Source organism: Pan troglodytes, chromosome 16 (genome assembly GCF_028858775.2).
Source record: "Pan troglodytes isolate AG18354 chromosome 16, NHGRI_mPanTro3-v2.0_pri, whole genome shotgun sequence".
NCBI lineage: Eukaryota > Metazoa > Chordata > Mammalia > Primates > Hominidae > Pan > Pan troglodytes.
The window spans coordinates 56241060-56258935 of record NC_072414.2 but is presented as its reverse complement, the minus strand read 5'-3'; the positions used below and the strand labels follow the sequence as shown (position 1 = coordinate 56258935).

At 38.5% G+C, this 17876-nt stretch overlaps 1 protein-coding gene across 50 annotated transcripts in view; it reads left to right on the top strand.

The window, feature by feature from the left end:
- Positions 1-17876, top strand: part of CSNK1G1 (casein kinase 1 gamma 1) — a 206809-nt gene that overhangs the window by 107221 nt on the left and 81712 nt on the right. For 48 of the 50 annotated variants that reach the window (XR_010151321.1, XR_010151314.1, XR_010151320.1 and 45 more), the window contains 2 exon segments: positions 3536-3576; positions 11194-11263. Coding sequence is in view for 35 of the 50 variants with exons in the window: in XM_063793999.1 (XP_063650069.1) it covers positions 3536-3576; positions 11194-11263 (111 nt within the window). In the remaining 15 variants the exon portion in view is untranslated. 50 annotated transcript variants of the gene reach the window in all.

Sequence of the window (17876 nt, the reverse complement as noted above, 5' to 3'; positions counted from 1 at the left end):
CTGCATCTTTTTCTTCAAAAGAAATCTATGCACAATTTCTATAATATAGTAGGTTTGTTTTTATATAAAAAAAAAGACTTTATCCAAATCTTCAAATGAAAATTAGGATCCAAGAAAAGTGTATCTTACTTGTCCTGTAGCTTAGTGCACAAAGGCCTTGGCACACTTCCAAGTACCCACAGGTACATACCTCAGAGTGGGGACCTGGCATTGGATATTATTCATAACCTGTCCTTAGCTTAGTGGATGTTTATGGCTTTTCTTCTGTTTCTTCCCACACACTATGTGCTCCGATTATATGGGTCTACCCACAGTATATCACATCCTGTGCATTTTCTATCATTTATCCATATCATTGTTCAAATTAGTATTTTTTAAAAATAGAAAATGCCTTTTATTCTCTCCTCTGTTCATCCTTCAGGACTCACTTCAAGTGCTGCTTGTGCCCAAATTCACTACCCTCCGTATCCAAGCTCTTCTACGGACTCGTTTGTATTTCTGTTTTAACACTCACTATATCATGTGATTTATTTGACACACTTTTGAGCCACCACATACAAGACCTTGTGTGAGGAGCTAGAATACAGTCTATGAAGGGTGAGAACTGAGGTTGCTCATCTTAGATGTCTGGTATCTGTGTAGATGGGCATTAAATATTCACATGCTTTTCCCTACTTCTGTTCTCTTATTTTTCTAGTTAATCTTGTACTACCTCACAATGCTCATGCAAAATCACAGATCTTATCAGGTCATAAAACCTTTCATTTTAAACTTTAAGATAGCATTGATGTTCTGCAATTATACAGGAAGTAGGAACAGGGAAAAATGGTATTAATGGCTTTTTTTTTTTTTTGAGACGGAGTCTTGCTCTGTTGCCCAGGCTGGAGTGCAATGGTGCGATCTCGGCTCACTGCAACCTCTGCCTCCCAGGTCAAGCGATTCTCTTGCCTCAGCCTCCTGAGTAGCTGGGATTACAGGTGCACACTACCACGCCTGCCTAATTTTTGTATTTTTAGTAGAGACAGGGTTTCACCATGTTGGTCAGACTGGTCTCCAACTCCTGACCTCTTGAGCCACCTGCCTCGCCCTCCCCAAGTGCTGGGATTACAGGTGTGAGCTGTAATTAAGTTCTTAGGGTTAAGCCTGTGCTAAAATCAGTTGGTTTTGTTTTGTTTTTTGTTGTTGTTGTTTTTGAGACAGAGTTTTGTTCCTCTCTCCCATGCTGGAGTGCAATGGCATGATCTCGGCTCACCGCAACCTCTGCCTCCCAGGTTCAAGTGATTCTGTTGCCTCAGTCTGCTGAGTAGCTGGGATTACAGGTGCCCACCACTACCCCCAACTAATTTTTGTATTTTTAGTAGAGACAGAGTTTCACCATGTTGGCCAGGCTGTTCTCGAACTCCTGACCTCAGGTGATCCACCCACCTCAGCCTCCCAAAGTGCTGGGATTACAGGCATGAGCCACTGCACCTGGCCCTAAAACTAGTTTTAAGTCACAGTAACAATGCTCATTTCATTTCAGGAAGAGCTGTCCTGAAAAATCTTTGCGCAGAGTCACATCTGGTGTGCAAGAAGTCCTGGGCCAAATTAAAGTTTTAATCGGCCTGGGAATTGGCTGTTTGTTACTGCCTCATCTGTTCCTCTCTTACTTATTACTATCCTTTTTATAATTTCATGAAATATATTTTAAAATGGCTTTGGTGGGAACATTAATCAGAAACATAAAGTAACCTTTAGAAGGTTAATGCAAACACTATATATATGAGAGAAATGCCTATTTTCGACTTGTGCTCCCCTAAAAAAGAAGTTATTCATCTTATGGTTTCTTAGGTGTTTGACCTAAGAAACCAACCTGTTAGTCTTCTTTTTATCTTACTTGCAGACAAAAATTATTCCTAAATTAGTGTACTCTTTGACACGTAAAGGTACTCGCAATCTGATGGCAGTATGAAAAGTTTAATGATGTAGTTATATTGCAGAGGGCCTTCTGTTGTCTAGAGGTTTGTAAATGAGAATTTGTATTGTAAGCAGCTTTTTGTGTTTGTTTTTTTATTTATGAGATGGAGTCTCACTCTGTTGCCCAGGCTGGAGTACAGTGGTGTAATCTTGGCTTACTGTAGCCTACACCTCCTGGGTTCAAGCGATTTTCCCACCTCAGCCTCCCAAGTAGCTGAGATTACAAGCATTCACCACCACCCCCGGCTAATTTTTGTATTTTTAGTAGAGACAGGGTTTCACCATGTTGGCCAGGCTGGTCTTGAACTCCTGACCTCAAGTGATCCACCTGCCTCAGCCTCCCAAAGTGTTGGGATTACACCACACCCAGCTTGTTTTTTTATTTATAAAAACAATGCATTATATAAAAATCAGAAAATACTAAAATAGTAAAACTATTTTATATTCCTTTTATATTCTTTTTCACGCACATATATTCCGCTATGTATTACAGAAATATAACATTTACTGGTATATTTTAAAAATAGTTATGCTGTACATACAGTACCAATAACTTTTAATCAGTTGAGATTTTGAGTGTTTTATATGTGCTGAACATGGTCTTAAGCACCGTAGGGTATTGAGAAAACTTAAAATCCCTATCCTCAAGATATTTACACTCTAGCTGGATAAGAAGGCAAACGTGTAAGAAGAGATGCGAAGTTCAGTGCAGTGGCTGAACTACATGATATGTACTAAGCACTCAGGAGGAATTAAAGTTAAGGCTTCCAAGGATTAGTGAGGATGGGGAGGTGAGAGGAGCTGAGTATCCAGCATATATTACAGGTTCACTAAGTGAATGTTGTTGCTCTGGCCCTCATCATCATTCCAAGTTCTTAGTCTAAACGTCTGGGAATATTGATTACATTTGTAGAAATAGGAAAGTTTAAAGGAAAAACCGTTATTGCAGGAAGAACTTTGAGATGTGTAAGTGTTGTCTAGCTGAAGATCTGTTTCCTGTAAATAAAGATATAAGTCTGTTGTTCTGGTAAACAGTCAAAACAGCTTTGAGAATCATCTCCTTACAAGCAGTAGATGAATTCTCCAAAAGTAGGTTTGGGCAATAATTGGTTTTATTCACACTGTCCTTTATGCCATCCAAAGTTGACACGAAATACCATGACAAAATATATAGAATTCTGTTTGCCAGTTAGTTAGAAGAATGAAGGTTTGTGTTTATTGTGCCAAGAGCTAAAATCTCTTTGAAATTCTGGCATTTCTTCTTGAATTGCCTTGTGGCTTAATAGTTGGGAAATATTAATATGCATGTGTGTGTGTGTGTGTGTGTGTGTGTGTGTAAGAGAGATTTGTTTTCTCTTTTAGGAAAATTCTCAGGTATAGCTTAAATTTCTAAATTTTCAAGCTGTTCTAGCCTTGCTAGATCTCATTATCTCTGTAGCTTTTTGCTTATAAATCAAGTTTCATTTATGTGAACAGCATTGGGAATATAACCTTTCTCATGACCCTGTAAGCTAATATTTTGCTTTGCTTTTCCCAGAATAAATGTCACTAAAACATATACATTCTGCTTTCCTCTTAGGTAAAAATCTCTACACCAATGAATATGTAGCAATCAAACTGGTGAGTAGAATCTGTTTGTGGTAATTAATGTTTTGGTGCTCCCATTGCTTATATCTTTTTATAGGAAATAGTTTTAAGCATTCATTCGCAAAACTGCTAATGGTTTGGGGTTTTTTTTGTATATGATCCCACATTTTTCTTCAATTATAATGTTAACAGTGATGAATCACTGTATACTATATAACACTATATAGTTAAATGATACTAACTTTAGTGTTAGCAATGATGACTCAAAAATTAGTTGATTAAAAAAAGCTGGAAGAACTAGTAATTCTGTGAACTCAATCTTTCACAGAAGTATCTTAAAAAGATAAAATCATTCAAAAATTTTACTGTTTTTTTCTCTAACTTAACTGATTTATTTTTTGTACTTAGAAGAAAATCATAACTGATCATCTAATCATGGCCTTAAAAATCTGTCAAGCATGGAAAACATACCATATGGTCATATTAGAAGCAAAGAAGTCAATTGGTATATTAGTACTAACCTTGTGAATAACTAAACTAGTCATAGAAAATGATATCCTATTAAAAAAAGTAATAATTTTATTATTTTTGAGGACTAATAATTTTAAAAGACAGAATTCTTTATCTTATATTTAAGGTTGATAACAAAACCATTTTTTCATGTGAAATGTTTCATATGACTAGTTTCACTGAAACTCTGTGTTTGTCCTCATAGTAAGTGTCCCAGGATTTACAGGTAGCTTTGTTTTATTAGTTGGAAGCCAGAGGAGTTAATGGTTGAAGGAAATTGAAGGAAATCTATGCTATTCTTTTCTTTTCTTTTTCTTTTTCTTTTTTTTTTTTTTTTTTTTTTTGGAGACAGGGTCTCACAGTGTTGCCCAGGCTGGAGTGCAGTGATGTGATCTTGGCTCACTGCAACCTCCGCCTCCTGGGCTCAAGCAATCTTCCCACTTCAGTCTGCCTCCTAAGTAGCTGGGACTACAGACTACATGCCACCACACCTGGCTAATTTTGTATTTTTTGTAGAGATGGGATTTCATCATGTTGCCCAGCTCGGCCTCCCAAAGTGCTGGGATTACAGGCGTGAGCCACCACGCCTGGCATTGTTATTTTCTAATGAATTGCACTTACCACATCCACACTTGTTCTGTGATTGGTTGTTCTTCTCATCCAGCTTGCTTGTGGAGGAGTTAGGGTTGTCTTGTGAGGAACTGACAGTTACCAGATTTGTTTCCCTACAAAGGGGTGGGCGGACAGGGAGCAGGGCTTAGAGCAGCAGGTACCTTCTAGGAAACCAAGTATTTTTGTATTTTGACTTGGAACTCTTGTTGGGTAGATGGGAGCAGGAAGAGAGGTAATACATGTAACAATGCAGGTCAAATATCCTCTTAGATTGAATATTAGAGGATTAACCGAACAGACACAGTGGCTCATGCCTGTAATCCAAGCACTTTAGGAAGCCAAGGCAGGCAGATCGCTTGAGCCCAGAAGTTCAAGACCAGCCTGGGCAACAAGGCAAAACCCTGTCTCTACAAAAAATACAAAAAATTAGTCAGGTATGCTGGCACACACCTATAGTCCCCACTACTTTGGAGGCTGATGTGGAAGAAGTCACCTGAGCCCAGGAAGTCGAGACTGCAGTGAGCTGAGATTGCTTGCACCTCTGCACTCAGCCTGGGTGACAGAGTGATACCCTGTCTCAAAAAAATAATATTAACCATATTTTTTAATTTATAGGAATTTGGTTATTCTTAAAAGTGTTCTCTAGTACACCTGCTTTTTTTACTTTTTCTGTTTTATTATTCTGATAAGTTGGAATAATCTTTGATTATTTGGGACTTCTAAGAGAACAAAGTAAAACACTTTAAAAATTTGCTACATTACTACATATTTGTTAGGCTTTCTGTTAGGGACAGTTCTTTCATCTTGATTTCTTCTGCCAGGTTATACCAATCAACCTGTATAGATAAGCTTACATAACATATTGTTGACTTGATTGATCGTTACATTTCATTTCCTTTTTAAAAACTTTTATTCTGCTTTGTATGGCCACTATTTAAAGCTAAAAATGGAACTCTTACAATCTAGTATGGTGTGACTCAGTACCGCATTTCTCTTTCAAATAAGTCTCAAAGCCATTTTAGAGGATAACAATTTTGTCTACAGGCTTTCATTCTTGCTTTTGGGCTTCTGTTCTCCAAAGGAAGATATGAAGGCAGTAATTGAGCTCTTTGGATTGTAATGGTCAATTTGCCTTAAGCACTACACTCCTATAAGGTAGCTGTCTGCTGTTTGTTTAGGATTTTAGGCAGGCATATATTTTCCAGAATATGGTAAATATTCTGGCAAATGCACAGCCCTCTATGGAAATGTAATCAGCATCTGGCACAGAAATGCAAGGAAGCTCTGCTGCTGCTGTTTCTGTTGTACTTTGTTTGGATCTTCATTGTGGACTCTTTTTTCTTAGATTTCTTAGATTTCTAAAAACCTTTAAAAAAAATCGTACACAAAGTAAACAAAATAGTGTAATGAGCCCCTCCTTTATCCATCACCCACATTTCTAGGGTTCTTTTTAACAGAGGTTTTCTAACAGTTGGGTTTAAAAAAAAATCTCCTGTGCTGCTAATATGGCTGCCTTCTGTAGTCTGTAGACTGAGTTTTGCAATGCCTTCTACTTATAGTGCTTCCAGAAAAGCACCTTGAAGCCCAGTTGGCTGAGCAGGCTATGGCCATGTGCTAAGGAGTTGGCTGAAGTGTGTAATTCTCTCAGTCTTCATAATAAGACCCTCATGTCTGAATATATGTGATGTGTATGCCTTTCAACCCTTGAACTCTATGGAGTTTTGCATTTTTAATTTACTAGCTTGGCTACCCAACGTCAGATTGAATATTTTCTATTATGCTTTCCAGCATGAAGATTGAGAGTATAATATTTGAGGAAGGATGTGTGGTTTTTAAAATTCATTGCCTCTGTGGTTTGTCAGAATCCAAAAGCGATTTCTCTGGAAAGAATAGTCCCTTTTCTAGTGTTTTGATCAACTTCTAGTTCCATGTTGATTTGTCATCACTGTTTCTGTTTGGTTCCTTGTGAATTCTTAGTTATTTTGCTAATGGAAAAATTCTATACCTGGCTGCTTTGATAGTGATTCAGTGGAATATCTGCAACCAAATGGAGACACAAGAGTGATATGATACCTCTCTATCTGAAGAGATAAATAAGAAAGGGACTCTACAGTATAATTAGTCTTATGTACTTTTCTTTTTACTGAAAGTCTTGAGACACTTGAAGTCCAACTCTAATGATTGCTGATTTTATACTCAAACAAGGATATGAGTTCTTTCTTCATAGCGCTTCCTACAGATACAAACATTCCAGTCTGGCCTGAATTGATTTAGAGAAAATCTTCCTAGAAGCAGAGGGATAGACTAGACAACTTCGGAGAAACTTCTGAATTCTTTGATTAATGGATTCTATATCTTAAGAAAAATGCAGAAAACTTCAAGTGGATTCAGGAAAGAGCCTTCAAAGATGATCAAAGAATTAAAAACTAGGACCAATGAGGAAAGGTGAAAGGAATTTGAAATTACTTTGCCTAAGAAAAGAAAGTCTAGGAAAGCCTGAGAAAAGAAAGTTTTGTTATTTGAAGAGAGCTACTTAATAGTATTTGTGGTTATTGAGGAGCTTTTTTATTTTTTTGCTGAGGACTTAAGAAAAATAGGCTTAAGTTTCAGTAGTGAGATTTGAGTATAATATAAAAGTGTTCCAAACCATGAAACTTGTTCAACATCAGCATGAATTGTCGAGGGAAGTTATGGAATCTCCTTCCTTGGAGTCTATCTTAAACATAAGACAAATAGGCTGGGTGCGGTGGCTCATGCCTGTAATCTCAGGACTTTGGGAGGCCGAGGTGGGTGGATTACGAGGTCAGGAGTTTGCGACCAGCCTGGCCAATATGGTAAAACCTCGTCTCTACTAAAAATACAAAAATTAGCCGAGTGTGGTGGTGTGCATCTGTAGTCCCAGCTACTTGGGAGGCTGAGGCAGAAGAATTGCTTGAACCCGGGAGATGGAGGTTGCAGTGAGCTGAGATTGTGCCATTGCACTCCAGCCTGGGTGACAGAGTAAGATTCCATCTCAAAAGAAAAAAGAAAAAAAGGACAAATAACTACTCATTGGGGGAAAGGACAGTCTTTTCAACAAATGATGCCAGAAAAACTGGATACCCACATAACAGTGAAGTTGGATTCTTACTTTACATTGTATTCAACAATTAATTCAGAGTGGATCAAAGACCTAAATGTAAGATTGAAACTATAATATTTTACTAGAATACACATGGGAAAAGCTTCATGACATTGGATTTGGCAGTGATTTCTTGGATATGACACCAAAATCACAGACAACAAAAGAAAAAAACTAGCTAAGTTGGACTTCAGCAAAATTTAAAACTTTTGCACACTGTCAACAGAATTCTAAAAAGGGCAACCCATGGAAAGGAATAGGAGAAAATAATATTATCTAATAAGAGATGATATCCAGAATTTACCATTATAACAATTTTTTAAAGTTCAGTGGCATTGGCCAGGTGCAGTGGCTCACACCTGTAATCCCAGCACTTTGGGAGGCCAAAGCAGGTGGATCACCTGAGGTCAGGGGTTTGATACCAGCCTGACCAACATGCAGAAACCCCATCTCTACTAAAAATACAAAAATTAGCCAGGTGTGGTGGTGCATACCTGTAATCCCAGCTACTTGGGAGGCTGAGGCAGGAAAATCGCTGAACCCAGGAGGTGGAGGTCGTGGTGAGCCAATATCGTGCCATTGCACTCCAGCCTGGGCAACAAGAGTGAAACTCCGTCTCAAAAAAAAAAAAAAAAAAAAAGTTCAATGGCATTAAGTACATTTACATTGGTGTACAACCATCACCACCATCCATCTCCAGAACTTTTTCATCTTCCCTAACTGAAATTTTGTATCTGTTAAACACTAACTCCTCATTCTCCCCTCCCACCAACCCCTTGGCAACCACCATTCTGTCTGTCTCTATGAATTTGACTACACTAGATACTTAATTTTTTTTATTGTTTGTTTTTTTGGAGACGGAGTCTTGCTCTGTCGCCCAGGCTGGAGTGCAGTGGTGCGATCTAGGCTTGCTGCAGTATCCACCTGCCGGGTTCAAGCAATTCTCCTGCCTCAGCCTCCTGAGTAGCTGGGACTACAGGCGCACGCTGACACTCCTGGCTCATTTTTTGTATTTTAGTAGAGACGGGGTTTCACCGTGTTGCCCAGGCTGGTCTCGAACTCCTGAGCTCAGGCAATCCACCCGCCTCAGCCTCCCAAAGTGCTAGGATTACAGGCGTGAGCCACCGCGCCTGGCTACTAGGTACTTAATATTAAGTAGACTCATTCAATATTTGTCCGTTGTAACTGGCTTATTTCACTGAGCATAATGTCCTCAAGGTTTGCCCGTGTTGTAGCATGTGTCAGAATTTCCTTTTTAAGGTTGAATAATACTTCACCCTATGTATATACCCAATTTTGTTTATCCATTCATCCAATTATGCACACTTACGTCGCTTCCACCTTTTAGTTATTGTGCATAATAATGCTATAAACATGGATGTACAAATAAATCTGAGTTCCTGCTTTCACTTCTTTGGAGCATCTATCCAGAAATAGAATTGTAAATCATAATGATTCTGTGTTTAATTTTTTGAAAAATTGCCATGCCATTTTCCAGAGCGGTCGCACCATTTTGCATTCCCATCAGCAGTGCACAAGGGTTCCAGTTTCTCCACATCCTCATCAACACTTGTTATTTTTCTGTTTTTGATAATAGCCATCCTAATGGGTGTGCAGATGTTGAGCTTTATTTTATTTATTGATTGATTGAGACAAGGTCTGACTCTGTCGCCCAGGCTGGAGTACAGTGGCACAATCACAGCTCCCTGCAGTCTTGATCTCTGGGACTCAAGCAATCCTCCCACCTCATCCTCCTGAGTAGCTGGGACTACAGGAGCGTGCCTCCCTGCCAGGCTAATTTTTTAATTTTTGGTAGAGACAAGGTCTCCCTATGTTGCCCAGGCTGGTCTCGAACTCCTGGGCTCAAACAGTTCTGCCGTCTCAGCCTCCCAAAGTGCTGGGATTACAGGCATGAGCCACCATGCCCATCCTATTTTATTTATTTATTTGTAAAGATGAGGTTTTGCTGTGTTGCCCAGGCTGGTCTTAAACTCCTGGTCTCCAGTGATCCTCCTGCCTCAGCCTCTGAAAGTGCTGGGTTGGCAGACATGAGCCACCATGTCAGCTACTGTTGAGGTTTTAAAGAGAGATTATAATGTGTTTAGGGTAATGTTTGGTTTTCTTGTTAGCCAGTTGCCCAGTACACTGTCAGTTTAGAATAATCAGCCAGCCAGTTGCTCAATTGGTATAGAGCAAAGTATGGTTGTTTGGCTGCTTTATCTCTGAGGTTTTTAGAAAACTCCATTTTTGGAAACTTGAACACCACATTGATGGAAGTTACATATTTTAATTGCATTTACAATATTTAATTCTCAATAGTTTAAAAAGAAATATACATAAGGATGTTCCTAAAAGCATTGTTCATAATATTGGAAAATGAAAACAGTTCACGTGTCCAAAAATTATGGGGAGGGTGTGTATACATACATACATAAATACATATCCACATACAGGGCAATACTCAAACCATTAAAAATAATATAAGCCAGGTGCAGTGGCTTATGCCTATAATCCCACAGCACTTTGGGTGGCTGAAGTGGGAGTGAGCCCAGGAATTTGGGACCAGCCTAGGCAGCATAGTAAGATCCTATCTCTACAAAAAATTAAAAATTAGCTGTGAGTGGTGGCACACACTTGTGGTCCCAGCCACTCGGGAGGCTAAGATAGGAGGATGACTTGAGCCTGGGAGGTTTCGACTGCAGTGTGCAAGACCCTGTCTTAAAAAAAAAAAAGAAATTATACACGTTTATTTACCGCCATGGGAATATGTTATTACATTGTTGAATTCAATAGCACATTAATGAACAGCAAATATATTATAATCTCATTTATATAAAATTAAGTTCATTAGTCTATATTATATATATTAATACATACATAGATAAATAAATACTTTGAAAGACATTCACTAAAATGTTAATAGTGCCTCTCTTTAAAGTGACAGGATCACAGATGATTTTTACTTTCTTCCTAATTTTTGTATATTTGAATTTTCTTCTGAGCATGCATTATTTTTCTAAAAATAATAAAACCATGAACCACCCAAAATTCTGAACAAAACAAGCAGGAAATACATTCTGGTATTTTTTTATTTAAAGGTTTGGCATCAAGTTTCCTGGCAGAATACATTCCAGGAGAATATTTCATTGCAAGAAAGATATCCTTGAATGATAGCTCATGCAAAGTCTATTTTTATTTAACTATCCATGGAAGGACTTGTATGTAATTCACCTTCATCTTCTCTTAGCTATACTGTCCAAGACCAATTGTGGTTAGAAGAGGCTCTTATATATGGATATTATCTCTAAAACATTGGGTGATCTTAGCCCTCGTTTACTCCAAAAATTTAAGAATGGAAAAATCCCATTTGTTTAAATCTGATCACAGTTTTTCTTTTTGGATTTCAGGAACCAATAAAATCACGTGCTCCACAGCTTCATTTAGAGTACAGATTTTATAAACAGCTTGGCAGTGCAGGTAAGTCAAGTCTTTTCTCTCCACTTACTTAGTATGTATCTTAGCTGGAAGCCCTAAAATATACAAATTTTTTTGTCTGGTTTACCCTTTTTACCAAACCATCTATCTCCCCTGCTTGCCGGATAGGTAAATAAACATAGTCAACCACAAAGCTACTTGCGCTCTGGTTCCTGGAGTTGAGTTGACAGGGGAACTGTGTTGCTATGACTATGCCCACAGACCAACCTGCAGATGCCTTCCACTTGTCAAATACTCATAGTGTGAAGGATTTGCTTTTCAGCAGTTCATTCTCTTTTCTTTACTTATACCAAAAGAAAGGAGGAAATGTTGGTAATTTGCAAAATATACTTTACCACACTGAGATGGTTTATCTGTTTTGAAGACATACTAAAATATACATTCTGAAATACTACAGCACTGTCATTTTATCCATTGTCCTCATTAATTTGCAAGAGCTATCCATATGATTGTGATAACCTATGACCTTCGGCAATTTTTAAAAATTAAGTTAATCACTTTAAAAAATGTTTGTTTTTACCTAAAAGCTCTAATTTCTCAAATATCTTACTGGCTTCCAGAAAAATGTTTTGCTAATGTTTACCTGTAGGGACAAGTCTCTCAGAAGATGAAATCTTTCAGAGCTATTTTCACTATTTGACATTAGTAGAATTTCCTCTGCTTTATGCCCCCTTCACTGTGACAGGTTTTATGTGAATGACTAAAGCTCGGTTTCTATTTTTTTTTTTTCTTTCTTTCTTTCTTGTTTTGGAGACAGGGTCTCACTCCCATCACCCAGACTGGAGTGCGGTGGCACGATCACGGCTCACTGCAGCCTGGACCTTCTAGGCTCAAGCAGTTCTCCTGCCTCAGCCTCCTGAGTAGCTGGTACTGTAGGCATGCACCACCACACCAGGCTAATTTTCTGTATTTTTAGTAGAGATGGGGTTTTGCCATGTTGCCCAGGCTGGTCTTGAACTCCTGGGCTCGAGTGATCCTCCTGCCTTCAGCCTCCCAAAATGCTGGGATTACAGGCATGAGCCATCATACTGTTGGTTTCTATTTCAAGTAACCCTATGAAGGTACTACTGAAGGAATTTGAGTTCTGCATCCTAAAATATTTAGAATTATATGAGTCATTGTGTGTTATTCAAGTTTTATTATACCCTGACTATAGCAATAATCAGCTATAGTCATAACCCAGGGAGCCCACAATGGACTTGTCTTTCATTGAACTTAATATGAATTCTTGCTCACAGTAGCCTCTCAGTATATATTTGTTAATTGATTGGAGTGTTTTTGGCATAAGATATAAGACTGGCAACTGAGTTCACAGGGTGTATACATAACTTGAGGCTTATCTTCCCAGATGCCCCAGGACTACATTTTAATTGTTGTTCCTCTTACATTCCTGGTTTTATAATGTTGTTAAGTTATTCTAGGTTTCATAAGTTTTAGGGAAAAGACTGTCACAGCCCATTTATGATAAGCATGTTTGTATATGTCTCATAAATCTAAGGGTCAGGTAAAAACATGCTTAATCCAGTCCAGCTTAGAAGTTTAAGTGGGGAAGTGGACAGGCCAGTTTTCAGGATTTCCTCTGTAAGCCCTTTCAAATAGATCCACCAAATCAGACCAATCTTCCCTTTTCAATATAGAGCCAAAAAAAATCTAATGTATTTGTTAGGTAGGAATAACATCTGTGCTGCTGGGTTGGTACTCTTCCCAAATACAGAAAATTGCAAGCTCTTGAAGTTTCAGCATTCTCTGTGCACTGAAAACGAGGAGTAAACAGGGAGGGCATTAGAGGAAAGGTGACTATACAAATTGCTTTTCACTTAAGCAGCAAGGAAAAACTGGAATCTCTGAGACTGGTACATCCATCATTGTCATGAGTGGGAATAGGAGGGCTCTGTTGTACTGGTTAGGCCAACTGTTGACTCATAGTCAGGTAGGCTGGCCATCGTTGGTCTGTCTCCCAGTACCTTTTCTAACAAACATGTAAAGGTCACAAAGCCTTCTAGGTCTTATATGCAGTTCAGTGGTGACTACTGGCCTCTTTTCTGCTTCTTGAGATCACCCACTACTTCTAAAATAGCTGCAGTGGGCATCATCTTAATACCCTTGCCTGCAACTAACAAGGTAGCTGCAGACTTTTCCAAGTTAGGAAGTGCTTTAGTTTTCTGTTTCAAATCCCCTTGCTACCCCTACCCGCTAGTGTAAGAATTGCTTTTAGGATTTTCTTATAGTCATCTAAATCGGCTTGACTACTTAGTTCTAATCATAGAGTTCACCACTCTTCAGGCTAATTTAACGTGGGAAAGTCCAGTGTATTTGAAGTTCTTCATATTAGGCCCAAGTTTGCCATTTATTTATATATTTATTATTTTTAAAATTTAGATGGAGTCTTGCTATGTCACCAGGCTGGAGTGCAGTGGCACTATCTCGGCTCACTGCAACTTCCGCTTCCCGGGTTCACGCCATTCTCCTCCTCAGCCTCCCGAGTAGCTGGGACTACAGGCGCCCGCCACCATGCCCAGCTAGTTTTTTTTGTAATTTTAGTAGAGACGGGGTTTCACCATGTTAGCCAGGATGGTCTCAATCTCCTGACCTCGTGATCCGCCTGCCTCGGCCTCCCAAAGTGCTGGGATTACAGGTGTGAGCCACCACGCCTGGCCAATTTTTTGTTTTGTTTTTAGTAGAGATGGGGTTTCACCATGTTGGCCAGGATGGTCTTGAGCTCCTGACCTCGTGATCTGCCCGCCTCGCCCTCTCTGAGTGCTGGGATTACAGACGTGAGCCGCCGTGCCTGGCCATGTTTTTTATTTTATTTTTTCCAGAGTCCAGATGAAGAAGAACATTGGGATATTTTTAAAATCCTGATTATATTATCCTATTGATGATTAGGCATTGACTATTTTTTTATTGTAATTGCATATTGGTCCCACTCTCCCCACTCCCTGCCATAAGATTATAAGCTCCTTGAAAACAAGCCTTGTGTCTTCTTTACCCTTGTATCTCAAGCGTATCTTAAGGCCTGGTGTGATGTCATTCTGTCACATAGCAGTCAGTAAGTAGTTCAGTGGCAGAAAGAAGTTAGAAAGATTTAATAAACTTGCCTTTTTAGATTTTTACCAATGTTATTAATAAAAATATTCCTTGTGAGGGTTAAAAAAAGGAAATTTATTTTGAAAGAAGATCAATTGACAAGAAAATAGACAAGATTTCACCATGTGTCCTTGTAAATGTGAGCATGAACACCAGAGCTTGTTTTTAACTTAGAGGCACAGCATTCCTCCCCCTATTTTTTCAGAGTAAGTTCTCAGCTGCAAGTATGACTCATTGGTAGTTAATATTTGAGCAGCCAGTGCACATATGCCACTCTTTTCATTACCAAGGTGATGTTGCAGCATTGTAAATAAACAACCTTTTGTGCCAAAGCCACACAAAGACCACAGTAACATAATTAGTGTTTTTACTCACTAGTGTTTTGTCTGTCATTGTTCATTACTGTCCAGTGAATTATAAAATATTTGGATTTCCTGACAACGAATACTTAAACAAAAAGCCCATTGTGACTTAGGTTTGTTCAGTGAATTAATCATTGCTTATAAAATAAATGTATGAAATTATTTGGGAAAAATGATTGATTATGAATTTAAAGAATACCTATTGCTGTGATATCCAGAGCTTGAGACATTAAATTCCTAAAATAGGAACTTTTTGTTGTCCTGGGACTATGACCATTTTCTTCAGTACCCAACTCTTAATCATTACCTTGGCCTTTTGGACCCCAGTTTCACATTGATGACCTGATCTAGAAATTCATACCAATTCTCTAATTATGTAGAGATAGAACAAAAATGACAGCACTGGGTAATTGTGAATGTGGTTCTGGTTGGAGGTCTTCCACATTGTCTCTGCTTTTCCTTGTGTGATCTCTAACTCTTTCTCTTCCATTCCACTTTGTTTTCTACTGAGTGGTCACACTTTTCAAGCTTTGTTTCTTGATTACAGTTTTACCACCAAGATTTTCAAGACTTAATGCTTAAGAATTGATATCTCCAAGATAATCAGGGAAGAAAGTAAAGGGGACCATGAGAACCTTGAAACTGAGAATAAGCATTTTATTTTCCTGTTAGCTATCATTTTTTCATTTCTTATAGAAACCAAATTGTAAAATCTTATAACTATTTTTCTTATTTTCTTCAATCATCAATGTTATGTTAATTGTATTATGGTCACCATAGGCAAGTTTTAATTTCTTTTCTTTTTATGGGAATGATTTTAGGTTTCAGTATTTCCTTAGGGTCTTTTACTTAGGAAGATACATACATTATCAATTAAAAAATTTTCCAATCCATAAATCTTTTTTCCAGCATAGCTCTCAGTTTTGCTTGTATTCTAGCACACAGGAACAAGATTTGGTGGATGAGAGGTTTGGGGCAGAGATATGAAAGAGTCTGTGGCCGAAACAGATCCGTATTAGGAAGAGTGGCAGTATGAGAATGACTCCATAGCTGACCACATGACAACAGCGTGGTATATGTTCGTTAATTGACTAGAAGATGAATAAGCCAGAACCAAGCATGCAGCTGAAGTGGGAGGAAAAAGGGAGGGAGGGGATGAGTCAGCAAGGACCAGAGCAAATGAAAGAGGATTGAGGGTTTAGAGGGTAGGTAAACAGCAGGATAATAGGATTCTTTGCAGTAAGTGACAGGAAAATGGAGGTCTCTGACATAACCTGAAATTTCTAAGTCTAGGCTGTCATATCCTGGCTTCCCAGCAGCTATTGTAATCTAGTGACTCTTCTGATTTGGCTCTCTTATAAAGGAGAAGCTAATCCTCAAATTAAAAAATGACAAGATTCCTCCCCCCCCTCCCCTTTTTTTTTTAAAGAGACGGACTCTTGCTCTGATTCTGAGGCTAGAGTGTAGTGGTGCAATCGTAGCTTGCTGCAGCCTCAAATTCTTTGGCTCTAGTGATCCTCCCGCCTCAGCCTCCCAAGTAGCTGGGACTACAGGTGCAATGCACCATAGCTGGCTAATATTTTTAGTTTTTTGTAGGGACGGAGTCTCACTATGTTGACCAGGCTGGTCTTGAACTCTTGGCCCCAGGTGATCCTCTCACCTTGGCTGCCCAAAGTGCTGGGATCACAGGCATGAACCACTGTGTCCAGCCTTAACAAGAACCCAATTGAAACTTCACAAATGCAGTAGTCAAAACAAAATCTCATTGGGCAGAGAAAGCCACTTAACTTGTTAAATACCTAGTAGGCGGTTCATTTTTAAAATTGATACATAATATACCTATTTATGGGATATATGTGATATTTTGATACATGCATATCTATGTGTAATTATCAAGTCAGGGTGGTTAAGCTACTCATTACCTCAAACATTTACCATTTCTTTGTGTTGGGAACATTTCAAATCTACTCTTCTGGCTATTTTGAAATATACAATAAATTATTGTTAACTATAGTCACTCTGCTGTGCTATCAACACTAGAATTTATTGCTTCTAACTGTATGTTTGTACCCATTAACCAAGCTCTCTTCATCCTCCCCACACCCAACCATTCCCAGCCTCTGGTAACCATCATTCTATATGAGATCAACTTTTTAAGTTTTCACATGAGCAAGAACATGTGATATTTGTCTTTCCCTGCCTACCTTATTTCAGTTATTATAAAGGCCTCCAGTTCCATCTGTGTTGCTGCAAATGACAGAATTTCATTCTTTTTTTGTGTGTGTGTCTTTTCTTTTTTTCCTTTTTGTGGAGAACCGGGGTCTCGCTATACTGCCCAGTCAGGTCTCAAACTCCTGGGCTCAAACTATCCTCCCACCTCGCCTCTCTGAGAGCTGGGATTACAGGTGTGAATTTCATTCTTTTTTATGGGTGAATAGTATTTCCTTGTGTGTATATGTACCACATTTTTTTTATCCTTTATCTGTTAATGGACACTTAGGTTAATTGCATATCTTTGCTATTATGAATAGAGCTGTAATAAACATGGACGTACACACGTTTTTGATAAACTGATTTTGATAATGGCTGTGAAGATCATTTGCCTATTTTTAAATCAGATTCTTATTTTTACTATTTTTTGCTATTGAGTTGTTTGAATTGCATATATATCCTGGCTATTAATTAATCCCTTATTAGATACATGGTTTGCATATATTATATTTTCTCTTATTCTACTGGTTGTCTCTTCACTCAGTTGTTTCCTTTGCTGTGCAGGAGCTTCTTAGCTTGATGAAATTCCATTTGTTTATTTTTGCTTCTGTTGCCTGTGTTTTTGAGGTCTTACCTGAAAGATTTTGCCCAGACCAATCTCATAGCATTTCCCCAATGTTTTATTCTAGTAGTTTCATAGTTTCAGGTCTTACATCTAAGTCTTTAATCCATTTTGATTTGATTTTTTTTTTGTATAGTTAGAGATAGGGGTCTAGTTTCATTTTTCTAAACAGACCATCCTTTCCCTACTGAATGTTCTTGGCACCTTTGTTGAAAATTAGCTGGTTCCAAATATGTGGGTTTATTTCTGGGTTCTCTCCTCTCTTCCCTTGGTCTCTTTGTCCGTTTATGCCAGTAACATGCTGTTTGGTTAC